We start from the raw sequence: 24,942 nt of genomic DNA on the forward strand, positions 1-24,942 counted from the left end.
AGCGCCATCTTCCTCTAAAGAGGCTTTTGCTTGAAATGCTTTTGGACAAGAAATGAAGGATTAAATAAGCATGCATACATAAAGCTTGTGTGTCTGACTGCTTTATTGGTTATATTTCTTTTATTATGCTTTACAGTGTTTGTAATGGATTGCTTAAGTGATGAAGTATACCCGTACGCATCACATACAATTACTCTCTGCTAAATAATGTAAACAACATAATATTACTGTGTATAGCAGCTCTACACCACTCAATAATTAACATGATTCATCTTTTTATATCCCTCTTGTAGTGGATCTCATTATATTGGGAATGTGTATTTACTGGTAAAAAAAACCGCTACGAGATGAGAGCGTGCCTTCAAACGCTCGTACGGAATCAGTGGCTCTTACAAGGACACAAGCAAAGCCAAGGTGAATCTTTTTTAACCATTTTCAGGATCAGTTTTGGCTGCAAGATTACATCAGCGTGGCTTCCGTCCCAAACAAAGACAATGAAGGTGTTTTCAAAGTGACCAATTTGTGGGGCAACAGGATGACAATGAAGTAGAAAAGTGTGTATAGAATATATTATAGAAGAAGCAGACAGACAGCGGTTAAAACAGCCATGCAGACATTTTTATGGTAACATGCCACTCACCAGGAAGTGTCCAATGAAACATATGAAGACAATCAAGGAAAGGACAAAGAATGCCATCCCAAAAGATATTCCCAAGATTGCTGTCCTGGAAAAAGATAATCACTTCAAATATACACTTCATTTTGTCGTTTTTTTTTCCATCTAAACATTTTCTCCCACAGAAAGCTCATCTCATTCACCCTGAGTGTGATTTCTTATTTTTTAGATGTTTCCCATCATCAAAGAAATATAAATATTAGTCAATGACAACACAACCGAACATATTTAAAAATACAGTTTTTAAATGAAGCGTTTTATTATTAAGGGAGAAAAACAAATCCAAACCGACATGGCCCAGTGTGAAAAAGGCATCGCCCCTTCTTCCAAACATAACGTAACTGACATGAATTCAAGCTTCGGAACTCCACCACTGTGTATGCTCCTTATGATAAAATCAAATATACTTACTTGGGCAGGACGAGAATCTGCACAATGAAAATGCAGGAAAAGATGAGACAGGCGCAGGTGATGTAATATTTGAAGGCTGGCAAGATTGTTGTTCTGTACTAAAAAGATAAAATAACAATGATATCGTCCGCACAATAAAAGTGGAGCAACGTTGCTAAAGCAGGCAAAGCATCGTGGGTAGATGGAAGTGCTCCTCACCTCCCTTTCCAAGGATTTGTTGTGAAAGAACAACGATATTCTTTCAATGTCCTCGGACTTGAGCCACTGCCTGGGAAGACACGCATGATACACTTGGAATATTTTCCAAACAGGATAACAGCAATAATATCATAATAACATATTCATACAGCTGCCCTTACTTTTGTGAATTTATGCCATCGAAAGTCCTGATCATCCTTTCATTAAGCTCCTCCTCAAATCGCTTTTTCTGAGACTTTGTCCTTTAATGAGAATGAAAAGAGACAGAATATTTGAACTTGCCTCACGATTAGTCATGCATATCAAAGCAGGCAGCAGAAGTCAAGAGTTATTAAAAATCTTGTCGCTTTCCACAATAGCGTCAAGGGAACGGGATAATCCGGTCAAAGCAACTGATCCTGGAGCAGCGAAACAAGAAGCTTGCCTTTCAGATCTCCTCTGGAACTGATACTGCCCCATTGGCACATCCTAGACGGACACAAAGATGAGCGAGACAGCTGATTTCCCAATGTCAACAAATGCAGCATCAAAGTGTTGCGTGCTACACACAACCGTGCTGATCTTTCCGTTCTCGTTGGTCATGCTGTCCCTGTGGTGCAGGTTGGCGAAAGGCTTGGCCGCCCCCCAGGACTCCAGGTAGCGCGTCATCCTGACCGAGGCCCTCATCTTTGCTCCGTCCAGAGTGTGTCGGGGCCGGTATGGATACTGCGGGCTGCGTCGCTCCACCTGGACGCAGTCAACGCTTTAGTCCATCATTGAAACAGCCGATCAATACCAATCAAAAACAGGCGTCCATCAATACCTTTGGGTTGATAACCAAATAAGTCACGACGCCATGTTCCTTTAGATAGGGATCTCTCTCTTGTCCGTCCCCGTCTTCCACCTTGTAGGCGCCATTTAGGTGCTCTAGCGTCACTGAAGTGATGTGGACTCGCCTATGAAGGATAGATTTGGTAATCACCCATTAGCCCAGTTTTCAGAACAATGATAATCATGATTTCAATTATGTTTCATTTATTTAATTACAATATCAAGAACTCTCCAGCAGAGGTGTAATGTGGATAGACAAAAGGTGACCAAACCTTTTCAATGATAAAATGTCCCACAAATATCTTGTGAAATATAATATTACATACAATTGCACTCAAAATGACTGAGCCCCGTAGTACCGTATTTTCTGGACTATAAGTCACTCTGGAGTATAAGTTGCACAAGGCCAAAAATGCATAATTAGGTAGAAAAAAACATACACAAGTCGCACTGGAATATAAGCCACATTTTTTGCGGGTAATGTATTTTCCAAACTACTTGACCAAAACAGACATTAGGTCCTCTTGGAAGGAAAGTTCTAACAATAAAAGAATAGAGAACAGGCTGAATAGGTGTAAGATATGCTAACACAATGCTTATTCAGCTACACAAAAAATAAACATGAACAGAAAAGGTGTCCAGTGTTTATGGAACATAAACACTTTTTTCATTTATTAGTCTCTCTGGAGTATAAGTCACAGGAACAGCCAACCTAAAAAAAAAAGTGTGACTTATAGTCTGGAAAATACGGTAAATGACTTAGCGTTCAGAGTTTAAAGGATGGACCGTATCCCAAAGAGAGGCTAAGGCAAATAAAGCCATGCGACGTACAAACGACTCCACTCACCCTGGTACACCTCCCGCTTCCATGTGATTGGCCAGCGTGACATCATGTGACCAAACATCATACTGCCACTTCTGGAGTCCGATCACACCACACAGGACGTTCCCTGAATGCACGCCCACGCGCATATTGATGTCAACCCCCGTGGCGTCACGCACTTTCCTGTTATGCATCAAAACCACACTTAGGACTGTGGAGCAGGAAGTAGAAACATCAACATCCAAACTATCCATCTAGAAAGACAGCAAATGAACGTTCATCCGTCATGTCTGCTATTTCTATTCAGGGCTTATTTTCACACTACTGTATGTAGACATGTTGTAATTATGACACACGGTCTACGGATTTACTGAGGGACCTCTGAATGAGGGTCTTGTAAAGGTCTTCAATCTTGTAATATGGAGCGATCCGTCATCCGTGTTTGACAAAGCAGATTCCGTACTTAACTGCTCAGGAACTACAGGAATTCTTTGATTTCAGGCATTATTTATAAATGTAAAATAAAATGGAGATAGGCAGAGTTCCACAGACAGCAACATACGTTTCCGTTGACTTACTTGATGGCCTCACACATGTCCAAGCCCATCTTGACACAGTTCTTGGCGTGATGTGACAGAGACTCTGGCAAGCCAGATACGCAGTAGTAACAATCACCAAGGATTTTAATCCGCATACATTCATTTTCCTGTGGACAAAAGATGGAGCACATCAGAAGATCCCCCGAATGGAGACGTTAGCCTGGATTAACACCATGTGATTGCATCATTTATACTATGGGGGGTGGGGGGGGGGGGTGATCATGGACTCCTACTCTGCTTTGCACGCTTTTCTACATGAATGATATTTTTCTGCATGAAAAAATCGGTCAGTGATGACGTCCAGCAGTTTTCAATGATGGGATATTTTACCTTGGCAATTTGGTCAAATTTGCCAAACAACTCATTGAGCATGTGGACCAACTCTCCAGGGGAGCAGTCACTGGCGAGGCGTGTGAATCCAACGATGTCAGCGTACAGGATGCTACAAATGGAAAGATACGTACTGTAATATGATATCATATCATCAGCCTAAAACATGCATGTCAATCATACATGCCTGACATTAGTGTGTCGCTGAACGTAGAGGTTGTGAAAATTGTTTGTGTTCTCCATCTGACCAAAATTTGGTCCTTTTAGTCTCTGGATGATCTCCGCCTTCATCACACGGGCGATGTGCGCTGGCAGCAGAGACAATAGAAGACGCTCCTGGTGGCAACACAAAAAGTCAGTAAGTCCAACGATTCGATGGGAGAAATATCGGCATTTTTGCAATAGAAATATCAGATTATGAACACATAACTTCAAGAGCTCAAGACACCAAAAAAACGTGCAGGCCGTTATCAATTCCTATTTATGTACTTAGTTTTTTACTTTAGATGTTTTTAATGGATCTAATACACGTCTGAATGATTTTCCTTTTAATGAGCAACCTGAGTTAACCTCTTAACAAGCAACCTGTATTAACATTTTAAAAGTGTCTCCCCAGCCATGAACCGCCCCGCACGTCACCGGTACTTTGGATGGAAGCCGGACGCCAGCAGCATATATTATGAGGGCACTCAGCGCTGTTGCTACCATCTGTCGCAGGCTGCAATAACACCCCAGGGCAATTTGAAATACTCAAGCCAACGTGTTTTTGGCTGCAAGCGTAAAAGCACGAGATGATTTCAGCATGGTGAAAACCAGCTTTTCCTTCTTTTCTAAACCAAAGACTTCAGTTGCCAAAACAAAAAGGACGAGTCTTTCACACAGCGGCGGTCCAAACATTCATCCACACCTCGATGGCTCACAGCCGGCACGTACCAGCGGGCGCCAAGGGGTGTGGGGCTTCCTACTTTGGACTTTGCAGGTGAGAAGGGAAACTGTTGCTTGGGCTCAATAAAATATTGGCATACCAAGTCAACACAAAGTCTGCTTTCCAGCAATGGTCACCAGCTTTTTGGAGCCCACAAGCCCTGGTCTTGGACATGAACCAAGACAAGATGTCGGCCCCTTTTTTTGGAGAAAGTTTTTTTTAAAGACAAATCTTTGCGTATTATTGATTATTGCTGTCAACATTTTGGCTTTTTCATATTGTGACTGTCTTGCTACCATTTTTGCATTTTTTTCAACTTTGTTTCTGCAGTGTGCCTAAGGCCAATGGCAAATGAGCCACCCTACTCATCGGGTCATACCACAATTACATTTGGTTTGATGGCTCCTCATGGTCCTGCGAGGAGAAAGAGTGTGGGAGCGTTGAGCTGGTCGAAGAGTGAGAATTGACGATCTGCGTGGAGGTGCCCGCATGGTGCATTTGTGGCGAGCGTGTTGCATGTGTTGGCACGTGGAGATTTTATTGTTACTAATATTTTGGAGACCAGGCAGGATAATAGTCCCAAAGTCTGAATGGCCCATCGCAATCAACGGGAGGGCGACACCCCCTGTACAGCATATTATTATATGGAAATGTAATCATTTTCTGTTAAATACCATTTTGGTTCTATTTTCAAAAATGTCCCGTGTTAAAAAATATTCATAAAAGGTCATGATTTGGCTGTCGCGCACATTTTGGTTGATTTAAGCACACATTATAATACATCTGTTCCTTAATATAGTGACAGATGTATAATGATGTTATATGGGGGGGGGGGGCAAATGTGGGGTTACAGTTAACACTTAGACATTTTACATAAAGGTTCAGTATTATTTTGTTTAATTTATATCTTAAATGTCTGCACCCCAACGAGGATAATTGGATGGATGGATATCTACAACGTGAACGAGAGGCCCTTGTTGCCAGTTCAGGGGGCCCCAGGCGGACCCACCCCACTATTTGAGTAAAGCTGAGAAATTTGTTGCAGTAAAGGCTGCTTATTGCAGATTTAATTTCATTTGCATATTTGGCTGCCGAGTGAAGGAATGGAGCAGTATTACAGGTTAAAGAACTGTAGATGTGCCTTTACTGTGATTTTGGATTCAATACCAATCATCATTTTACCTGCTGTCTCTTCTCGAATTCCAGCTTGATTGGGGATTTGATGCAGTTGCACGTGTCCTGGTAAGTCTGCTTGAGCGCCAACTCCATCAGATGTTTGTGGTAGGCCCCTGCCATGTTGCCACACATGAAAATAATGATGTTGGCCAAAATCTGTAAAGTCAAGAGACAAAGAAATATAATTCTCATTAAGATTTATCGGTGTTATGTACAGTAAACATATTCAACACTGGATTTCAGGAAATGTATTTTCTCTGGATTGTCCCAAGGATTCATAAATTTCTGCTGCTACATGATTCAGATGCCTCAATGCCTTTTAACGCTTATGAAAAAAGAATGTGCAAGGAAACGAGCTAAATATATTCACCAAGTCTTAGCAACCGTAGTAACCACAGACAACTGGTCTCATATACCGCTGAAAAGAACCACCTCACTAATGGCTGAAGGTACAAAACGTGTGATGTATGGTCTTTCCTCCTGCTCTCTGGGGGGGGGGGGGGGGGGGTTTATTCTCACATAGTGACATCTGGATTGAGTCGAAACATTCCATTTTCACATACGAGCAGGTCACCGGTGACTTAGCAACAGCACCATCTTCTTCACCTTCGTGTTGCCACACTGTCACGTCTCATTTCGGTTGAGGTTTCTCTAGGAACGACAACATCAACCCTCACGGTGGCTGGATGGATTGCTTTGGAAATCAGGATGGTCACCTTCCCATCGGTAGCTTCCAAATATGAGGATGACCCATTGAGATTTGGGAAGTCTTCATCGTGTAGACATGATCATACACACACAATTTCAAACGTTGGCTGGAAGAAAATCAGATATTGCACAATATTGTACCATGAAACATCAAAATCGTTGACTTGATTTGGACTTTTTCACGTGATGCAAATGCTCGTCTATACTGTGTGTCTAAACCATGAAGGAACATCGAGTGTGTTTTCCAGTTAGTGTACAATATGGCACGCTATTTGTTGTGTTATTAACTCATTCAATCCCCGCCATTTTTCAATGGACGTCCCCTCCCATTGCGTCCATTGATTGGTCTTTCAAGGCACATCGAATATTGTGTCTTTGTCAAATGATTTATTTGCTTTCATTTTATTGGGGTATTTTGCAGCTGTGATGGAATGAAAAGCAGAAAGTTAAGGTGAGAAACACGATTTAGCTGAAAAAAAAACTTGTGACAAAACACAAAAGGTGGTGTGAGTTGATCTCGCCGCCAACAACACGTCTTTAATGAAGGTAAATGTTCATTCATCTCTTTCATTCATCATTCCTACGCTCTTTGCGTTTTCTATTGTTTTTGTTTGTGGTAAAACTATAAAAACGTGTTTTGTGCTTACATTTTTGGCTTTTTAAATTCATTGGATTTACATTTTTTTAATGGGTTAGAGTACATTTTCAGCTAAATTGGACCTTCTGGGTCGGATTAATGATGCAAACCTAATCTCACAGAATTTACTAGAGGTCACTGGGACATTATTTGAAATTGCAACACAGACAAAAAGACCAGTGGGGACTGCATTGAAGTTAAGTTGGATTCAATTTCAATGTAAACGGCGGTCATCCCACTGCTTTCATCAAAGAGAACAGATATCGACCTTAGCATTTACCAAATAACCAACCCACCCCCATCACTAACTTCTTACATCGCCATTGTAACAAGAACATAGACAAACCTTGACCAAGTCAACACAATTCATGGAATATTTTCATTTGGTGACTCCGGAAAACGGACTTCCATTCTACTCATTCCTTTCTCTATGCTTCATTCAGATTGAATTGGAATAGTTTGACTGACATCATATACGATAATAACATTATGCATACGAGGGAAAAGCGGCTGCCGGTAGCCTTCAGCATTGAATGCAGCACAGATGTGTGAAATACGTATGTTGAATGTTTCATGATGTTTAATGATGCTAACTGAAGCTCCTACTTTATCTTGTCATAAGAGTCTGACTTCACACACAATTACTGACTTAGTTCCAGTCATATTTCCTGTTAAACGTACACGAGCTACGCTAGGTGTTTTAGTGGCACACAATCGTTAAGACTGTTTTCTCCGGGTTGGATCATACTGCACCCATAAAAGGGCCTAAAGGACAGCGTCACCGACACATGCATGAAAACGGACCTTCTAAATGTCATGTATATCATTTTAGACCCAATTGGTGTTCCAAGCTCTCCAGATGAAAACAAGCTGAATCATGAAAGGCTGTTCTTCTAAAGGTTAAAAGAAGTTTGCAAAGTTATGATGACAGCATGGTTAGTCTTCTCCAAACACCACCCGCTGGGATTCAAACAATGAACAAGACTTGTCAAGAACATAATGGCTGGCATTTAAAAGCCTGAGTCAGGCTTTGTATTCTGTGGACTGATGTGGGCACACCTTCAAGTTCATTCCAATCTCCAAAGTACATTTCACTGGGAACCAAAACTGGTATTTCCGGCCAGCGATGGACTATTATATTATGTTATATATATTATAATACCAAGAAAAATATGTCAGGACTTTCATTCTGTGTTTTTAGGCCAAGCTGGTACAACATTTTGGTGTTTTTGGGACAGTCCAAGATTATCCGAATCTGCTTAGTGCAAATGCAGTTGGCCAGTGAAATGAAACGTAGGAAGACGCCAGACGTCAGCGTGGACCAATCATATCGCTGGAGGAAACGACATGGAGGAAATTAATATTAGTGACGGACAAACTGGCCTTGCTTCTCTCATTGATTGGTTTCACTGATATTGTTTTTCATCATCAGTGTACCAAGTCTCTGAGCGACCACCTGAGAAGGTAGAGAAGTTTGCGTCTTCCAATGATTCTTGGAGCTGAGTTGTGGGGGGGGCTTCATAGCCCTGGCAGGACCACCCATGGTAAACAGCTACCCTGACTTTACCCTGTCACTGCCCCCCCACTGGAGCCAGGCCTGAAGATGGGGAATAATGGGAGGCATCTGGTGGCTGGGTCCCATAGGTACGGCCCGGCACAGCCCGAAGACGCCCTCCCATGATGAGTTGGCACTGATGGTGGCGGGGCGAGGGGGGGGGATTCCGGTCAGATCTGGCAGAGCCCCCCGTAATTTCTCTTGAATGTTAGACTCCACCAGGGGTGCCGTTTGTAACGATTCTGTTACGATTCTTAGGTGCAGCCAAGATGTGGAGGCGATCCGGTTTGGGGGCTGCAGGATTGGATCTCTTCTGCTTTTTGAAGATGATGTGGTCCTGCTGACTTCCTCGGGCCGTGTTCTTCAACTCTCACGGGATGGCTTCACAGCCGAGTGTGAAGCGGCGAAGAATGAAGAGTGTGAAGAATCCTGGGGTCTTCGGTAGCGAGGGATGGACTGCGAGATCGACGGGCGGATTAGTGCAGCATCTGCATCGATGTGGACTCTGCATCGGCCCGTTGTGCTAAAGTGGGAGCTGAGCTGAAAGGCAAAGCTCTCAATTTACTGCTCCATCTACGTTCTTCCCTTCTTCCCCTCCTCGAGAAAAAAAGGTGATGTGACCAAAGGTTTGATAAAACCTGAAAATTGAGTTCAGGGTTTTATATTTCGACTGATCACATGGAATAATTAATTTTTCAATCATGATAACAATAATTTATGATGATTGCTAATTGCCAGTGGAAAAGTCAGGACAGGGGACTCAAAAATAGATCATTACTAATAAAATGATTTATTAATTCATTGAAGGGGGAAAGCAGAATTCCTGGCTACATGACATGAAAGAACCATAAAATCACCTTAAATCAGACAACAGCATATTCTACTTCGAGAGAACATATGCATGGCCTTCTCCAAGATTCTCCATCCACTGTTTGTTCCTCAAATGCTGTATTAAATTACAGCTTTTTAATGTGTTTTCGTGGCAGGTAGACATGATTGTTTTTGATGTTGATGTTTGCGCAAGACACTAAACTGTAGGCAGAGATCCCCACGGACTGCAATAGTACGTGATCAGCATTGAAAGGCATTGATTGGCATATGCCGATCGGATGATATTTCATGGAAATGGGCCGATACTGATCAGTGGCCAATGATGGGAGCATCCACATTGAAAATTAACTTAACTTCTATTTAGATTTCTAAGTATGTCCAGTATATCCACTCATCCACTCATGATCATGAACACAAACTCCATGACTGAACGACTCACCTGCCACACCACCGGCTCCATGTGATCAGCTGTGATGGACAAGCAGACACTCAACACAACAGTGTGAGAGCTGGAGGTGAGGACGCTGGCGATGATGGCGTCCCGCATGGAGAATGGCAGCATCGTGTAAACCACAAACACAATAAACAAGAAGAAGGACACCTGCGGAGGAAGACATGTCACACCTGTGAAGAAAGTGTCTTTTACAGAAGGTAGTCTATTGTTGGCTTAAAATGTTGTGTAAAAGTCATAAAAACACCAAAGGGAGCGTTAAATGAGGCCGTGTTTTAAAAAGTCTTATTTTGTGTTTTGGCATCTCGTCCACATGCAAAAGCAGGTTTTTGTCGTGAAGAACTCTAGCCAGAGTCCAGACGTTCAAAAATTGTGGCTTCACCGTGTGGATGGGTACAAGAACAAGGCTGACAGAGGATGAACGGCTTTGTCCAGTTTTAGGCAACAGTAAAATCACCACACTAATTCGTCATCAAAGCTTCATTTAAATAAAAAATGAAGTTGTTCAAAAGAATATTCGGGTCATTGAGCATATTTCGGTGTGCTAAAAGTTGACCCACATTAACACCAGGAGCTCTGCCGGCTTAGCTAAGCACCCTGGACTGCATGCTGCAGGAAGGGGGTCAGGAGGCACTTCTACCTCAAAGCTGTCACCTCTAATGCAGCATCGGGAGGACTTGGCATTTTTACACCAGCTCGGAACACACATTGCACAAATTGTAATACTCCCATGTGGTGCAGGGTTGGGGCCGCTCATCTGCTGGTGTGCATGCAGAGAAAGAGGTCAATGTTCTCTCACGCCGCAGCCAGATGCCAGTTAGCCTTTCTCGGTTATTTTTGGGACATCGGGAAGGCGGGGTTAGTGTTTGAAGACAGCGAGACGAAGGGAGTTGGGAAAAACAAAAAAAACAAAAAAAAATTCTGATTAACAGAATAGATAGTGTACGTCGAATTTGTGAAAATTTTTTTTGGCAAATATCATGCAAAAATCCAAGACTGCTATTAGATGTTATTGTAATCATACGCATGTCCGACTATACGTAGAAGAATATAGACCACCTCTAAGGTCAACTGTTCAAGAGGATGACCAACAGAATGATTCTGGGAAGAGACGCCTTCACTTAAGTGACAGTGAAAATCAATTCCTGTATCCTCATCAAAAATGAATGAGTCTTCCCTGATGAAATCGGTACGGCACGACTACAATACCGGTAACCCTTGTTTATCACAGTGAATCGGTTCCACACCCGAACTGTGATTCATTCTTCATAAATGAAGTAGTCAGAAAAAACAAACATCTAAATATGCTTTTTTTAGCATGACTGGAGAACTGAATATGAAATAGTCCATGAGCGGTATCATCCGTTGCGACAAACTCATTACAGTACTTTTTGTTTTTCATCCAAAAAAGTGATTCCATAAAAGCAGCAGTAGATGAAGTTCACTCATTGCCTGACTTCCACAGCTTCTACGTATTCCTCCATTCATGCAGGAAATCACATCTCATTTTTGAAGTGAATTTATCTTGTAACACCTCAAACTGAAATGGTTGACTTTTTCACTTGCAATGGCTTGTGACACGACAAAAGCTGACAAGGTGACCCGCAATGCCACCCGACCCTGGGCAATGCATTATGGGCAGGACGCTGCCACCGCCACTGTCAAGGTAAATATCTAACCTCGGCACACAAACGTCCGCACACGTTGGAAACAGGAACCCAAAAGGTGGTCACTCCACGGTGCAGAGAAGTCAGCCACATGAAGAACCGTCATCCTGTCATATAATACACGTGACCACTCATCCACATACTGTAGAATCTTGGTATAATCTGCTTCATAGGACTGGTAAGTACTGCTTTCAGTAGTCGTGAGTCTCGGTCAGCATCACTTAATTAGTTGAGTAATATGGGCAGAAAAACTACAATCCTTTGTACACATAAAAGGATAGTAGTACACAGGACCCGGCATTGGTTAAGTGGTAAACACAAAGTAGAAACTACTGTATATGGTAATCCCATGTCGGAGGAAAACAAGGCATTAATTTACTTCCCAGTGCCTGACGGCAGTTACTAATTGATGCCCAGTATCATCTATCGCCACAACATAATTTGCTTAGAGTGCACAATGTTTTTTCTTTTTCGAAATGGATGCTCTGATATCCAATGCCACTAATTGGATCATGAAACCGGGGCATAATGGAAGGGTTGTGGGGTGAAATACACCTGCTGATTCTCCTTCATACCGACGTTTCATGTGGTAATGGAATTGGAAGGAACTTCCTTCAGCGTGGTTTCGCCAAACACATGAGCATCCTTTCACCGAATATTACGTTGTCGAGGCTGTTTCACGATCCAGACAACCTGTGCTGCTTCCAGCCCATGAATCAAATCCTCAATAATGCCACAGTGGGTTCATAAAATAAATTATGAAGACAGAGTGTCAGATTACATCAGGCTTTCAGTCCTCAGTCTGCATGGGATCGGCTTAAAGGTTTGATTTACAATGCAATCATGTAAGGTGTATGTTCGTCCGTTAATTCGTCCAACAAATTTTTAATTGCATGCTACAGTTATTATTACACTTAAAAGCCACATTACAAAGGTGCTTAGTTTGCAGCCTCTCTAATCAGTATGGGCTGTAATTCCAAACGGGGTGAATTTATGCAGCGCTCGCACCCAACGTTGCTCCAGGCGGTCGAGCGCTCACACACAAACACGGTCTCGGCAGAGCCTAGCATGTGTGGTGCCAACAAGCTCAGCGGCAATGAAAGAAACATGAGCCTCTTTATCATGCTGCATTTCTCTCCGTCTCAATGACTTGCTTCGCTCCTTTTTGGGGATTCGTTCTCAACCTTAGCTTCCGCACAATTCCTGTTCCAGAGTCAGACGGCGTCCTCAAGTCAATAAGTCAAATCAGCCGTGATAACACTTCAACCTAATGATTTGGTGAGTAAATAACATCGTTGGAATCTGAAGCTGCATTGATGAATACAATTGACATTAGCCGTCATTAGCGACGTAAGACAGGCTTTAACATACTGCATCACAAATCTGCAGCAGTTATTGATTCAGTGGCGCCTTTCATACAGAAAGCAGGCTACTGTGCTTTCACACAATTCTACAATTACACCCTAACCCTAACTCTGTGTCGCAGCGACAAAATGGCAGGAGAAGCGACTCTTCTCAAGCAAGGAAACAGCATTTGTTTTTATTGTCACGACTGACGTAGCATTGTTTTTGACGTAGCGACTAATTTATGGTTGTATTCTGGTCTTGCAACATCTAGGCATCTTGCACAAAAATCCAGACAAAATTTTAACATTTTCAACAAAAAACGAATCATACAAAAACTCGTATTATCAATGCTGTTTTACTTGTGTTTTTGGTGTGAGAGTAGCGTAGCATGGGCAATGCCAGCAGTATATTTAAGAAGTTCGGAAGTATTTGTGTAAGTTTCTCTGTCTGGGATTTGGCGGCTGAAGGATGGGAAGGAGATGAGCAGGGTGCGGACATTTCTCTGGACCACACAGATAAGCCTTTCTCCCGAGCGTCAGCAAACAGAGGGGGCTTTGTGGGAAGCGGATAAGCATCCAATTGATTTCAGGTTTGAAAATGGAGCCTCAAATTTACAAACCTGGGACTTTGGGGAGTGGAAAGGCAACGGAGAATTTGGATTCTCAGAGCTTTATTTAGCTTACAGCATACAGTAGCTCGCTCTGCTGAAAGGGCACAACAGGGTTGGCTATCAACACGAATACCATCGTTATTGGGTAGGAGACTGTGTCATTATGGTAGACTAATTTGGGGGGAAAATCCATGAGAATTTCTTTTAAAGAGGACCTATTGTGCTCATTTTTCTGCCCTTTGTATTGAGTTGTGGACTCCTGTAGAGCAGCTACACACAATAACCAACAGAAGAAGCTTTCCAGACTGGACTGTCCCAAGAAAAAGAGGTCAAGAGACACAAGAAGAAGAGATGTCACTTCAAGAGGTCTCTCAGTGGTAAGCAGCTTTAGCTTTACAGAAATGCCGTTGACAGATTAAAATATTGTTATTTTTCTGGTAGGGAATCAGGAACTCCAACCACTGAGGCCTGATGGTGGCGTCAGGAGGAATTGTAAACAAATGTGTCTTTCCCTGACACCCGAGGAAACACTTCCTCAGAGATGGAGAAGCAGAGCTGGGGGGCGAGCAGGGAGCGTATCTGGCCGACAGTGCACGCCCATATAAGGACGCCCGGCATTCTGTGACATCACAAACCACCAGTAGTATATTGCCTGTTGAAAACAAGAGACATCCCCAACTTCTTTCAGGGTTCAAACTTCATTATCTGAAATGTTTAACGTGAGAATCCAACATTCTAACTACATTTATGGGTCAGAAAAGTGGAAAAAGCATCATAGGTCCCCTTTAAGTACATGTCAAATATTGCTATTTTGAATTCTCATCGGTAACCCACAAAGAATCTTAAAAATGAGCGTAAATACGTATATGTACAATAAGGCCGCCAAGGGCGTCAATCCAAGAGTGAGTCAAGAATAACATCTCCCAGATAGATGTTCATTATCATAATGGCCTGACATTTTCAGCAATGGATGGAAGAACATGTGAATCAGTACACAACGAGACGCCGCTCGGTGACCAACGAGTCCACATGAGACTCTAGATCAGTATTTCTAGGTGCACGTGAATGAAGTGAAGAGCAAACCATTCAATGTGCTCTGCAAGTTCCATTAAAATGAGCTATATTTGGCTGCACAGCAAACAGCAGGGCTACGAGCTTGCCACTTTCAATTGCGATGTTGTCACCTAATACATGTGGAGTCCATAAATAAACCGTGATCAGAGCCCAACGGGAACTAGATGTCTCTCACGGAACAGGAAAAAGAACTTACAAAACACCAAATGCGGTGGGTTGAGCTCCAAGCTAAATGGTTTTCCACAACGCTGAGATGTTCAAAAGAAGTGAATATGCACATTTCCATACTGTTGTTTTGAGAAATTTAGGTTTGCTTAATTTATTTTCCATTGCTTATCAATATTATCTGCCACTTGCATCTAATCCTTTCTGCTCTTTCAAGAGAGAAGATGGATATAAAGCAGGGCTGGGCTAACCTTTGACCTGCCAGCCACATTGGCTTAAATTGGCGGAGGGGCTGGTTATGTGTAGATGGTAGCGGAACACAACAACATACTCGCTCACAGTAGGCTCGACCTAAAGAGTAGACCTGATTGCTACAAAGTAATTCTGCATGCCCTTATCAGTGACCAAAATCCAGCTATGCTTTGCATCAAACAGGAAACAAAAAAACAAAATAAGAGCACAAAACAGGAAACATCGTGAAAACTGAAAAAAACAACTCAAGTCCAACTTGTGATGTGGAACATGACATAAACTGGTCTTGCAAGGATAGTAAGTCGGTTTTCTTTAATATTTCTAATTTAATATGCACTATCTACAACTTCTATTGCCGTCCATCCATCCATCCATCCATCCATTTCCGTCCATGGTCAGTGAATATCGGTATGGCTAAGTGATGGGAACGCCAATATCGAGCATCCCTACTTCAAAGCCATTCATAGAAATCTTTACTGAGTTTGCAGATGAAGTGATCGCTTTCTCAAAGTCTTTTTTTGGCAACCATGAAATCTCCCTGCAGGGCATTCAAAAGAATTCCAGTTTCAGGCACTTCGACATTGGCCTCGTTTTCACACCCGTGAGGTATGTTTAGTTATTTATTCCGTCTATGAATAAATTACAGAGTGCTCCACATGATTTCATAACAAAAATAAATCCACCACAAAATTCTTGGTCTTACCTGGTCCCATGGACAGACAATCCCTCCTGAAAACATAAAAAGGTAACCCATGGCAACCAAGCAGGCCCAGATGACGAGGGAGAATACTCGAAGGAGCTTCTTGAAAATGGATTCGATGCAGACCAAAACAAACACGGCCAGGAAGATGGCCAACGCCGTGGGCACAGTGATTACAAAGGCCATGTGGTCTTCAACGTTCTGGAAGAAGAAGTGTAGCATGAGATTAAAAAGTTAAGATATTTTGATTGATTATAACTCAAGTCATACTTGGGAAGTTCTCCACATGTTTGAAAACTTGTATTTGAGGGAACAACTGCAGTATTTTGGAAAGGAAGTGTTTGCCTTTTAAGAGCGTGGATTTGATGGCATTTGAGTGCGTGGAGGAGGAGTGGGAGGTAACTGCCACTTAGCAACCGAACATGACATTGAGTAGACGAGCTAGACAACGCCTTCAGGTAAAAGTCAAACCAAATTGTTCATAGTGGATGACTAACTGGCGCCCAGTCCAAGTTGGACTGGTCTGATTCTCCCCCCAAGTAGATTTCCTGCAACTCTGAAACGGATAAATGATGGGAAATGGATGGATTGATGGATATAAAAGATGCAGGGGGAGGGAAGAGACGGATGATGGTGCTGAGGCGTGTGTCAACATGTTTCCAAGACACTACCGTCATAAAAAGGGGGCTATGCCCGTTCACGTAGAGCTTCAAAAACACCTAAAAATGTTGTCATTATGCAAATGACCATCTATATCAGAACCCTCTAATGGTCTTTTATTTTGATTTCTTTTGGAGCAAAAGAGGGACAGCACTTTCGAGGATTTATTAATTAAAGATTATTTTGACTTTGACAAATCAGTTGCATGATAAAATACTGCAGTACTTTTATCGTATTCCATGACTACCTGCCAGCGTTGACCCTGTACAAGGGCGTACTCCGCATACTTGTTGACAATTGGAAGATTTCCTCATTGAAGGGATATGACTGCAGAAACCAAAGACGTTTATGAATAATTCAACTGTGTCAATTTTATATAAGTCAGCAATATACATGACATCTTGAAACTAATCTTTTTTAACTGAGAGTACGGTAAGTAAGACGTGAAGTTGAAAACACCCCCATCATGCATTTGGCTTTTCTGTTTCTGACATACGCTGACATGTGAAAGTTTTCATTAAAAATTCAGGACGTTCTTTCAAGGTGACTGTAAGAGGTTGGCGCCATGTAAGGTGACACCGCTTGATGGCGCTAGCCACATATCGCAGCCTCGACCAATGGGCTGAGGTGCCAGGGACAAAGTTAGGTGTCCAGCCCCATCCATCCAATTTTGGCTTCGTTTATGTCGGGTGGATGTTGCTCCCTACTTTGCATCTTCTATAAGCAATGACTTGCAGTTTGCTGACACAGATACCTTATTGATCGCCAGGGATTCAGTATCATTCACCCGTGGTGACAAAGCTCTGTCCTGGTGTACTTTTGTCTTTTAGAAAATACAGTACAGGATACATTCAGGCTGCGGTGTTATCGAAGTAAAAGCAGAAATATTAGATGTTTTTACGCAGTAATCTGGCACCACTTCACGCTTAACATTTCTACTTTATCACAGTTTTCATCCATCCATCCGTTCATTTTCTACCGTTTATCCTCACTAGGGTGGTGGTATGCTGGAGCCTATCCCAGCTGCCTTCGGGCGAGAGGCGGGGTCCACCCTGGACTGGTGGCCAGCCAATCACAGGGCACATATAGACAAACAACCATTCACACTCACATTCATACCTATGGACAATTTGGAGTGGCTAATTAACCTAGCATGTTAACGGGAATACCCGGAGAAAAGCCACGCATGCACAGGGAGAACATGCAAACTCCACACAGAGATGGCCAACGGACAATCGAACCCAGATCTTCCTGTGTGGCCAACATGCTAACCACTCGCCACCCTCAGTTTTCAAAATGTTAATAAATCAATAAAAAATGAGAAGTTGAGCTGTGTTTAACTTTAGAGGTTCTGCCTGTATGTGTAATACTGCATGGACCCAAATATAATACTGTATTTCCCCTATTACATTTTTGATGTGGTTGTACAGTATATTTGAATTTGACACATTTATACATGCCAACCAGTAGGTGGCGCCAAAGTCATGCTCCCATAATTCATATAATTCTTTTTTGAAAAAATAGTGTTGTTTTATAGTTGGGTCAATATAGTATTTTTCATGTACTTGCCACTTTTTCTTTCATCTTGGTAATACTGATCTTTGCATCTGGTTGAAGGTAGCCCCCCCCCCCATCTTTCCTCTTGTCTCTTGCCCATGCATGCAGTCAATGCAGCGGGACAGGCGAGGGTGCGTGTGGTTGCAGAGAGAATTTGTCTCGCCCAGAGCAGAGCTCCCAAACAGAGCAGGATTTAGGTCATCCAGCTCGCAGGAAGGGGGGATGTTAGGATACAAACCAAAGAGAGAGAGAAATCCGAGAAGGTGAAAGATGGCAGGCACAGAATGAAGACTGGACAGAAATAGAGGAGGATGGAGAATAAAAAGGGTGGAGCAAAGGTCACGCCGATCTCGCACAGACAATGCAACGAGGCAGGATGTAGGGCGGGAAGACTCGCCATCGTTGTACAACCTCCGCCTAGAAATGCATTGTTGGCACTATTTATTTTTGGAATATTTTCAGAAATATTATCACTGCAGATGTAGAATATGAAAGATTTCAGTGGGGCACCATGGAAAACATCTCTCTCTGTTTAAGTTCAACTCCAGCAAGCTGTTACACTAATGCTAATCTTGGTCAGACGTATTGGTCCACTAATGGGACAAATAGGACTTGTGGCTCAAGTGCTGAGGCAAAAAAGGAAAAAGGATGATTTCTCACAAAGATACGTCATCATGGGCAAAACCACAAATGTACTTATGACAAACTATAAACCCTGAAGACTGTTTTTGCCTCTGCTAGCAACTCCACAGCTTGGTGGCTCATCAGACATGGATGACATAGAAACGCATGGAAGCAAGTTGCTGATATTATCTGCTGATATTATTATGTTTGCATTTTGCAGGCATCCTCCGTGTGTGACATGGCTACGTGATTCTCTTCACAAGAGTATTATAATAATCCCTTCTTATGAGCGCTTCCATCAGAGATGGAACATGAAAGGGATCTCTTGCTAAAATATGTTCAACTATGACAATTTCAATCCTCAGAGGTGCTAATGAACACGTATGTCAGTCAACCGTGGAGCGTTCATGTGATAATATTTATTTCACATGAATATCTTCAGTGATTGACAAATCAACTAAATGCAAGAAACAAACATTCACATTGTGGAAAATATTCTGGTTTGATGCTACTGAATTTTTCTGCGCTTGGAAAACTGTCAGTATTGATTATTAATAACTAATTACCAGCAAAGAAATGAACATTTGTTCAGGAGCAAGGGGAAAAATCCAAACAAACTACAAATTAAATGTTTAAAATACATGCTACTGTAATAAAGTTCAATTCAATTGGGCAAAATGTTAGGGAATTGCAGACTAATTCACAATTATGGTTATATTGATATCATGCCAGTGGCAATAATATCCCAATATAGCATTTAGACATATGGTATATATGTACAGTAATCCCTCAATTATCGCGGTTAATTGGCCCCAGACCCGAGCACCATAAGTATATGTCCATGAAGTAGGATTCCTTGTTTATAAATGAAATATTGGCATAATTATGGCATGAAAACCCTATTTAAATATGTTTTTAAACATTATTACAGCCATCTAGACATAAAATAGTCATTGTAGTAGTCATTGTACAAAGTCTGCTGGCAGCAGGTATGAGAAAAGGAAAGTAAAAAGTCAAGTGAAATTAGACATCATAATCAACGCAGTGACCCTCATGAAGGATAAAGATGGATAACATTTATTAAGCATGTGAAACGACCTTCTCTTATAAAACGGACAGTGAAGTGGTCTCATTACTGAGACGTCCTCCTCACGACTGCCCTTCCAGTGCAAGACATCCACACGCATAAAAGGAAGGAAATGTTTGGTTTTGTTTTTACTTTTTACTTTTTTTTCATCTCATTCTTGTATTGAATCATTTTATGACTATATGACTGTTAAGTCCTGTTCTGCGTACCCTGGGTGGCTAAGGTGTTCATTTCCGTATAACGTCACTATCGACACTAAAACTCAACTTGCATCATGGTCCAAGGCCCACCTGGATTTTGCCCCGCCCCGGTCCTTAGATTTAGACTTTCTGCTTTTTGGGCTTCTTGCTTGCTCTGAATGTGTCAGGGTTGAAAGCAGAGGTGCTCTAGCCGAGCCAAAAAGGGAGGCAGGAAATCAGCTCCTGCTTTGCGTAGTCCGGTCAACCGTGAGCCCCCACGATACCTAAGCCCTTACCTAAGGCCCCCCCCCCCATCACTTTTATCTCAGCTTCTCTTCACATTAGTGCTGCCATGTGGACCACTTGCTGGGGATGTGCACGTGTACGTCAGCATTTGTCAGGCGTTTGGCTGTGTATGACTTGGGGGGGTGGGGGGGGGGTTGTGTTTTGACACCTACGGAGATGATGTGTGTGCGTCACATGCTCCTGATCAACCTTCATCTTGGTGTGATTGTTCATGTCTGTGTTCCTGTGTGTCCTGGTTCTCCCAGTGCCGCTGCTGAATGGACCATCCTGCTGCCCCACAACAGGAAGTGATGCCCGAACGCTGCGTTTGAACATGTGCATCATGGATGTGCGGCTTTGGAACTTACCAGTCCCGATGCGAAGAACACGGTGAGCAGAGCCAGGCATGCCCCCATCACGATGAGCAGCAGGAACACAATCAGAGGATGCTGCTGGCTCATACAGTAGTAGGACTCGTACAGCCAGTCCCGGGATCTGCTCCTCTTCTCCTGACCTCCTTTACCCCGCTCCCCAGACTCCCTGGCCCGGTCCAGGAGGTACCGCTTCCTCCTTATTGCCTCTTGCCACATGGATCTTGGAGCAGAGAAGGGAAAAGCGGGAGAGAAACCAGAGGAGGTGGGGACGTCTGAGGTAATAGTTTCCACCACGGATGAGGGGCAGTTGCTGTGCTCCACTTTCCTCCTGCTGCTGTTGCTCCTTCTGGGGACCCTGCTGTGAGGGCTCCTGGGGACCCCCCCGACCTCCTCCCTTCTTAAGTCCTTCAGGCGGATACTCGTGAAAGGTGGCTCTGAGTCAGAGGCGACGTGCGCTGGCCGGAGAGGTGGCAGGAACGCACCGAGGTTTGAGCGCAGCATCCTCCACAGCCTCCTCCACAGCCTCCTCCTGCCAACATGTTGGAGCGGGAAATGAAGGCAGAGGCTGAGTGCGCTTTGGAGTGAGAGGGAAAAAGTGGGAGGGAATGAAGGGTAAAGGGAGGGGGAGACCACCACAGGGGGAGGGGAGGAATAAGAAGAAGGTGCGGCAGCTTTAAGGAGGAAATAAAATACCAGGGTGCCATGTTTTACTTTTTGTCCTGTCCACTGCTTGTCCCACTTAGTTAGTTGGTTAGTTAGTTAGTTAGTTAGTTAGTTAGTTAGTTAGTTAGTTAGTTAGTTAGTTAGTTAGTTAGTTGGTTAGTTGGTTAGATAGTTAGTTAGTTGGTTAGTTGGTTAGTTGGTTAGTTGGTTAGTTGGTTGGTTAGTTGGTTAGTTGGTTGGTTAGTTGGTTAGTTGGTTAGTTGGTTAGTTGGTTGGTTGGTTGGTTGGTTGGTTGGTTAGTTGGTTAGTTGGTTAGTTAGTTAGTTAGCTAGTTAGTTAGTTAGTTAGTTAGTTAGTTAGTTAGTTAGTTAGTTAGTTAGTTAGTTGGTTAGTTGGTTAGTTGGTTAGTTGGTTAGTTGGTTAGTTGGTTAGTTGGTTAGTTGGTTGGTTAGTTGGTTAGTTGGTTAGTTGGTTAGTTGGTTAGTTGGTTAGTTGGTTAGTTGGTTAGTTAGTTAGTTAGTTAGTTAGCTAGTTAGTTAGTTAGTTTGCAGGTTTACACTGACGCTACCTCAAGGACTGAATGGGTTGTCATCTGTCAGCTCAACCTTTCAAAAATGAAACAAAAACCAAACATTTTTGCTCAATTGTTCCGGTCCTTAGCTTCACCTGTGACCTGCCATGCTCCTCCTCCAATCAACTGTCTCCAGGTGTGAAAAGCCATTTTTAATGACTAACTTTTTATACCCCGCCCCTCCCCACCCCGCTTTTAGCCTTGTTTTAGCTCTGAATGAATGTTTGGATATTGTATTTTAATGCATCGTTTACCGTAATCATTTCTTTTGTCTCTACTGTAAAGCGTCTTTGAGTACTCTGAAAAGCGCTATACAAATAAAATGTATTATTATTATTATTATTATAGATGATCTTGATTGGATTGCCCTAAGCTACATTTTATTTGAAGACGCCCCCCACCCAGACAACTGTGGTCACCACATTTGCGGGACCTAACTGACCCCGGTAGAAGCAGTAGTTATACTTGTGCTTTGAAGCAGTACAAGTACATTTCAAAGTAAATGCAAATCGTGCCCGTGCCCTTTGCTTTAAAAGGCAGCAGCTGTACCGTTACACCACAAGGGACTGGCAGGGGGCTGATGATCTCTGCCATTTTATTCTGTTATTCTGCCGCATGCTGTCAATCATTGGGGCAACGAGCGTGGTGTCATACTCTTCTCTTTTTTTCTCCTTGGCCTCGGGCTGACTTGGTGCTCCATGGCTCGAGGCAGCAATGCCTTGATTCTGAGATGAAACAGATAAAGTCAAATACTTGAAAATGGAGAGTCCGTCCCTTTTGTGGCCACTGCTGGTGTTGATTGTAAACTTGGGACCCCAGAAGACGTTTTGGAACATTTGACAGATTATCAAAACTCTTACGATCTGCGCTTGCTTCCACATACGTTACCATGGCAACCAGTCACGTGCAGGGATTTTCATGGCTGGTGAACTACTGACTTTCTTGGGTGGCCAAGGTGAGACCATTACTGACATTGGGGGGCCAAGGTGAGACCATTACTGACACGGGGGTGGGGACTGGGGACTGGGGGCCAAGGTGAGACCATTACTCACATTGGGGGGGGGGGTTGGAGAGTGACCAGCTCCGCCACTGTAAGACAGGCTGCTCATTAGAAGAAGCTGGCGGTGCTGCTGTGAAAAAAGATGGCTTTTCTTCTCTATGGAAGGACGGCAGTGACAAGCACCTTTCAGCTCACGCATGCCATGCATTAAAAAAGGCGTTCAAAAATAGTTTGTGAACATCACATTGGTGACTCTAAATTGGTATGAATGTGAGTGTACTCTGCCTCTTGCCAAAAGTCAGCTGGGATAGGCTCCAGCATACCTGCGACCCTAATGAGGATAAGCGGCATAGAAAATGGATGGATTACCAACACGGATGAAAACAACACAAATGGTGTAAAGTCAACTCCCAGCATAATGCACATACCAAAAGTGAGATTCATGGCTACAGCGCCCCCCACTGACCGGGGGGGGGGGGGGGGGGGCAGATGCAGCCATCCAGTTCCCAAACACGGTGATGCCGTTTGTGTCATAAATGAGCAGTTTCAAACAGATGACTCTCCATTTCTTCGTGGGTGAGGAAGCCTCCCTGAGAGAAGACGTGAATGCAACATGACATTGCCCAAATACTGCATGCACTCAACTGTGAGGGCACACATGAAGACCCCCCCCCCCCCCCCCCCACACACACACAAAGAGGCTAACCAAAATACAGTATAATGTGCTGCTGGCCTAAATGCGACTATAAAATGGTCTAAAGGTCTAATGGTCTAAATCACTTTTTTGGTGAAGTGTTAGCGGTTTATCTAACAGTGAAGGACTTAAATTGTCTTAAAGTGTACTTATAGTTTACTACTTTATGAAGTAGAGATGCTCATTCAATCTATTCAACTCTTTCTCTGAAAGATGCATGTTTAGTCTTTGTTAGCTAAGCCTTGACAAGATGTGGAACGTCTCAGGTTATCTTTTGCTCCATTTGTTGTATTGCTTCACTACAGTCACATTTTAGTAGAGTCAGATGCGACTTATATATACATATTCAAATATATGTGTCATTTAACATGTGCTACTTTTAAGTTCGAGTTGTAAAAGGAAGTGTTTCTGGCGACATCTAGTGGCCGCAATAATTCATTGACTTGAGCTTCTTAGGTTCACAAATAGAATATGATGATACAGAGCATGCAAGGTGCTTTTTGTTAAGGAGTACTTTAAGGAGTAATACACTTTAAGGAGTAATACACTTTAAGGACTAATACACTTGGAGACTGTGTGTCTGTAAGAAAGCAAAATTATATGATACCTGTGTGGATTGAGGAATGTCATATTACAGACATCTGTGTTGTTTAATTAGGACACTAATTATATCATTACACATGAATACGAGTCTTCAATTGCTTATGTTCTATAATGTCTAGTAATATGAGTGGAAAGGTGACAATGGGCGGGTTATTTTATTCTTAACAATAATGTTAAAATCCATTAGAAGGCCCTAAACAGGTTGTCTGTGCAATAACTACAAAATATAAGGAATTGTACTTTTTTCAATGATCATGGTTAGGTCTGGAACCGATGACCTGCGATAAATGAGGCATTATTAATTAACAACAATAATAATATTAACAATATTATTGTTGTTGGTAGTTTGCAGTGATGTAGAGCAGCACGGCATCATACTTGTGGTGGTCTTTCTCATTGAGCTTTAATAGAGGATAGAATAATGGGAATAAAAACGGCGTCTATGATTGGCGATGGTCGACATGGTTTGAATTATTATTGAAATGGCAATGGTGTGTTTTTCCCCTCAGGTGACAGAAGCAGCGACAGAAATAGACCGCAGAGAGGCGAGGAGCTCGCCTTCATTCACACATGAACACAAGCGGTAATGAAGCGACTGGCGGATATTGACCCGTCCGGGGTTAAGTTAAGGGCAGGAAAAGCAAGCAGGGCTTCTTCTCCAGACGGGGTGTTTGTGCTGTGTACCGTGTATACGCATGTA

The 24,942-nt window shown here is 42.8% G+C and overlaps 1 protein-coding gene across 3 annotated transcripts in view; it reads right to left on the reverse strand.

The window, feature by feature from the left end:
* Nucleotides 1–21,425, reverse strand: part of adcy2a (adenylate cyclase 2a) — a 30,940-nt gene extending 9,515 nt beyond the window's left edge. The window contains exons 1-15 of one of the 3 annotated variants that reach the window (XM_058052766.2): nt 20,706–21,425; nt 15,949–16,146; nt 10,119–10,280; nt 5,955–6,104; nt 4,035–4,183; nt 3,848–3,959; nt 3,497–3,624; nt 2,943–3,101; nt 2,088–2,220; nt 1,835–2,011; nt 1,710–1,753; nt 1,447–1,527; nt 1,286–1,355; nt 1,088–1,185; nt 641–725 (exon numbers count right to left, since the gene is read on the reverse strand). In XM_058052766.2, coding sequence (XP_057908749.2) covers nt 641–725; nt 1,088–1,185; nt 1,286–1,355; nt 1,447–1,527; nt 1,710–1,753; nt 1,835–2,011; nt 2,088–2,220; nt 2,943–3,101; nt 3,497–3,624; nt 3,848–3,959; nt 4,035–4,183; nt 5,955–6,104; nt 10,119–10,280; nt 15,949–16,146; nt 20,706–21,212 — 2,253 coding nt within the window. In that variant the 5' untranslated portion in view covers nt 21,213–21,425. The remainder of the gene's footprint in view (nt 1–640; nt 726–1,087; nt 1,186–1,285; nt 1,356–1,446; nt 1,528–1,709; nt 1,754–1,834; nt 2,012–2,087; nt 2,221–2,942; nt 3,102–3,496; nt 3,625–3,847; nt 3,960–4,034; nt 4,184–5,954; nt 6,105–10,118; nt 10,281–15,948; nt 16,147–20,705) is intronic. The other 2 variants (XM_078790945.1, XM_058052767.2) reach the window with 2 other exon arrangements.
* Nucleotides 21,426–24,942: the final 3,517 nt, after the last annotated feature.

The sequence above is a fragment of the Doryrhamphus excisus genome, linkage group LG5, assembly GCF_037039965.1.
Source record: "Doryrhamphus excisus strain RoL-2023G ecotype Guam linkage group LG5, RoL_Dexc_Guam_v1.1, whole genome shotgun sequence".
NCBI classification, from domain to species: domain Eukaryota; kingdom Metazoa; phylum Chordata; class Actinopteri; order Syngnathiformes; family Syngnathidae; genus Doryrhamphus; species Doryrhamphus excisus.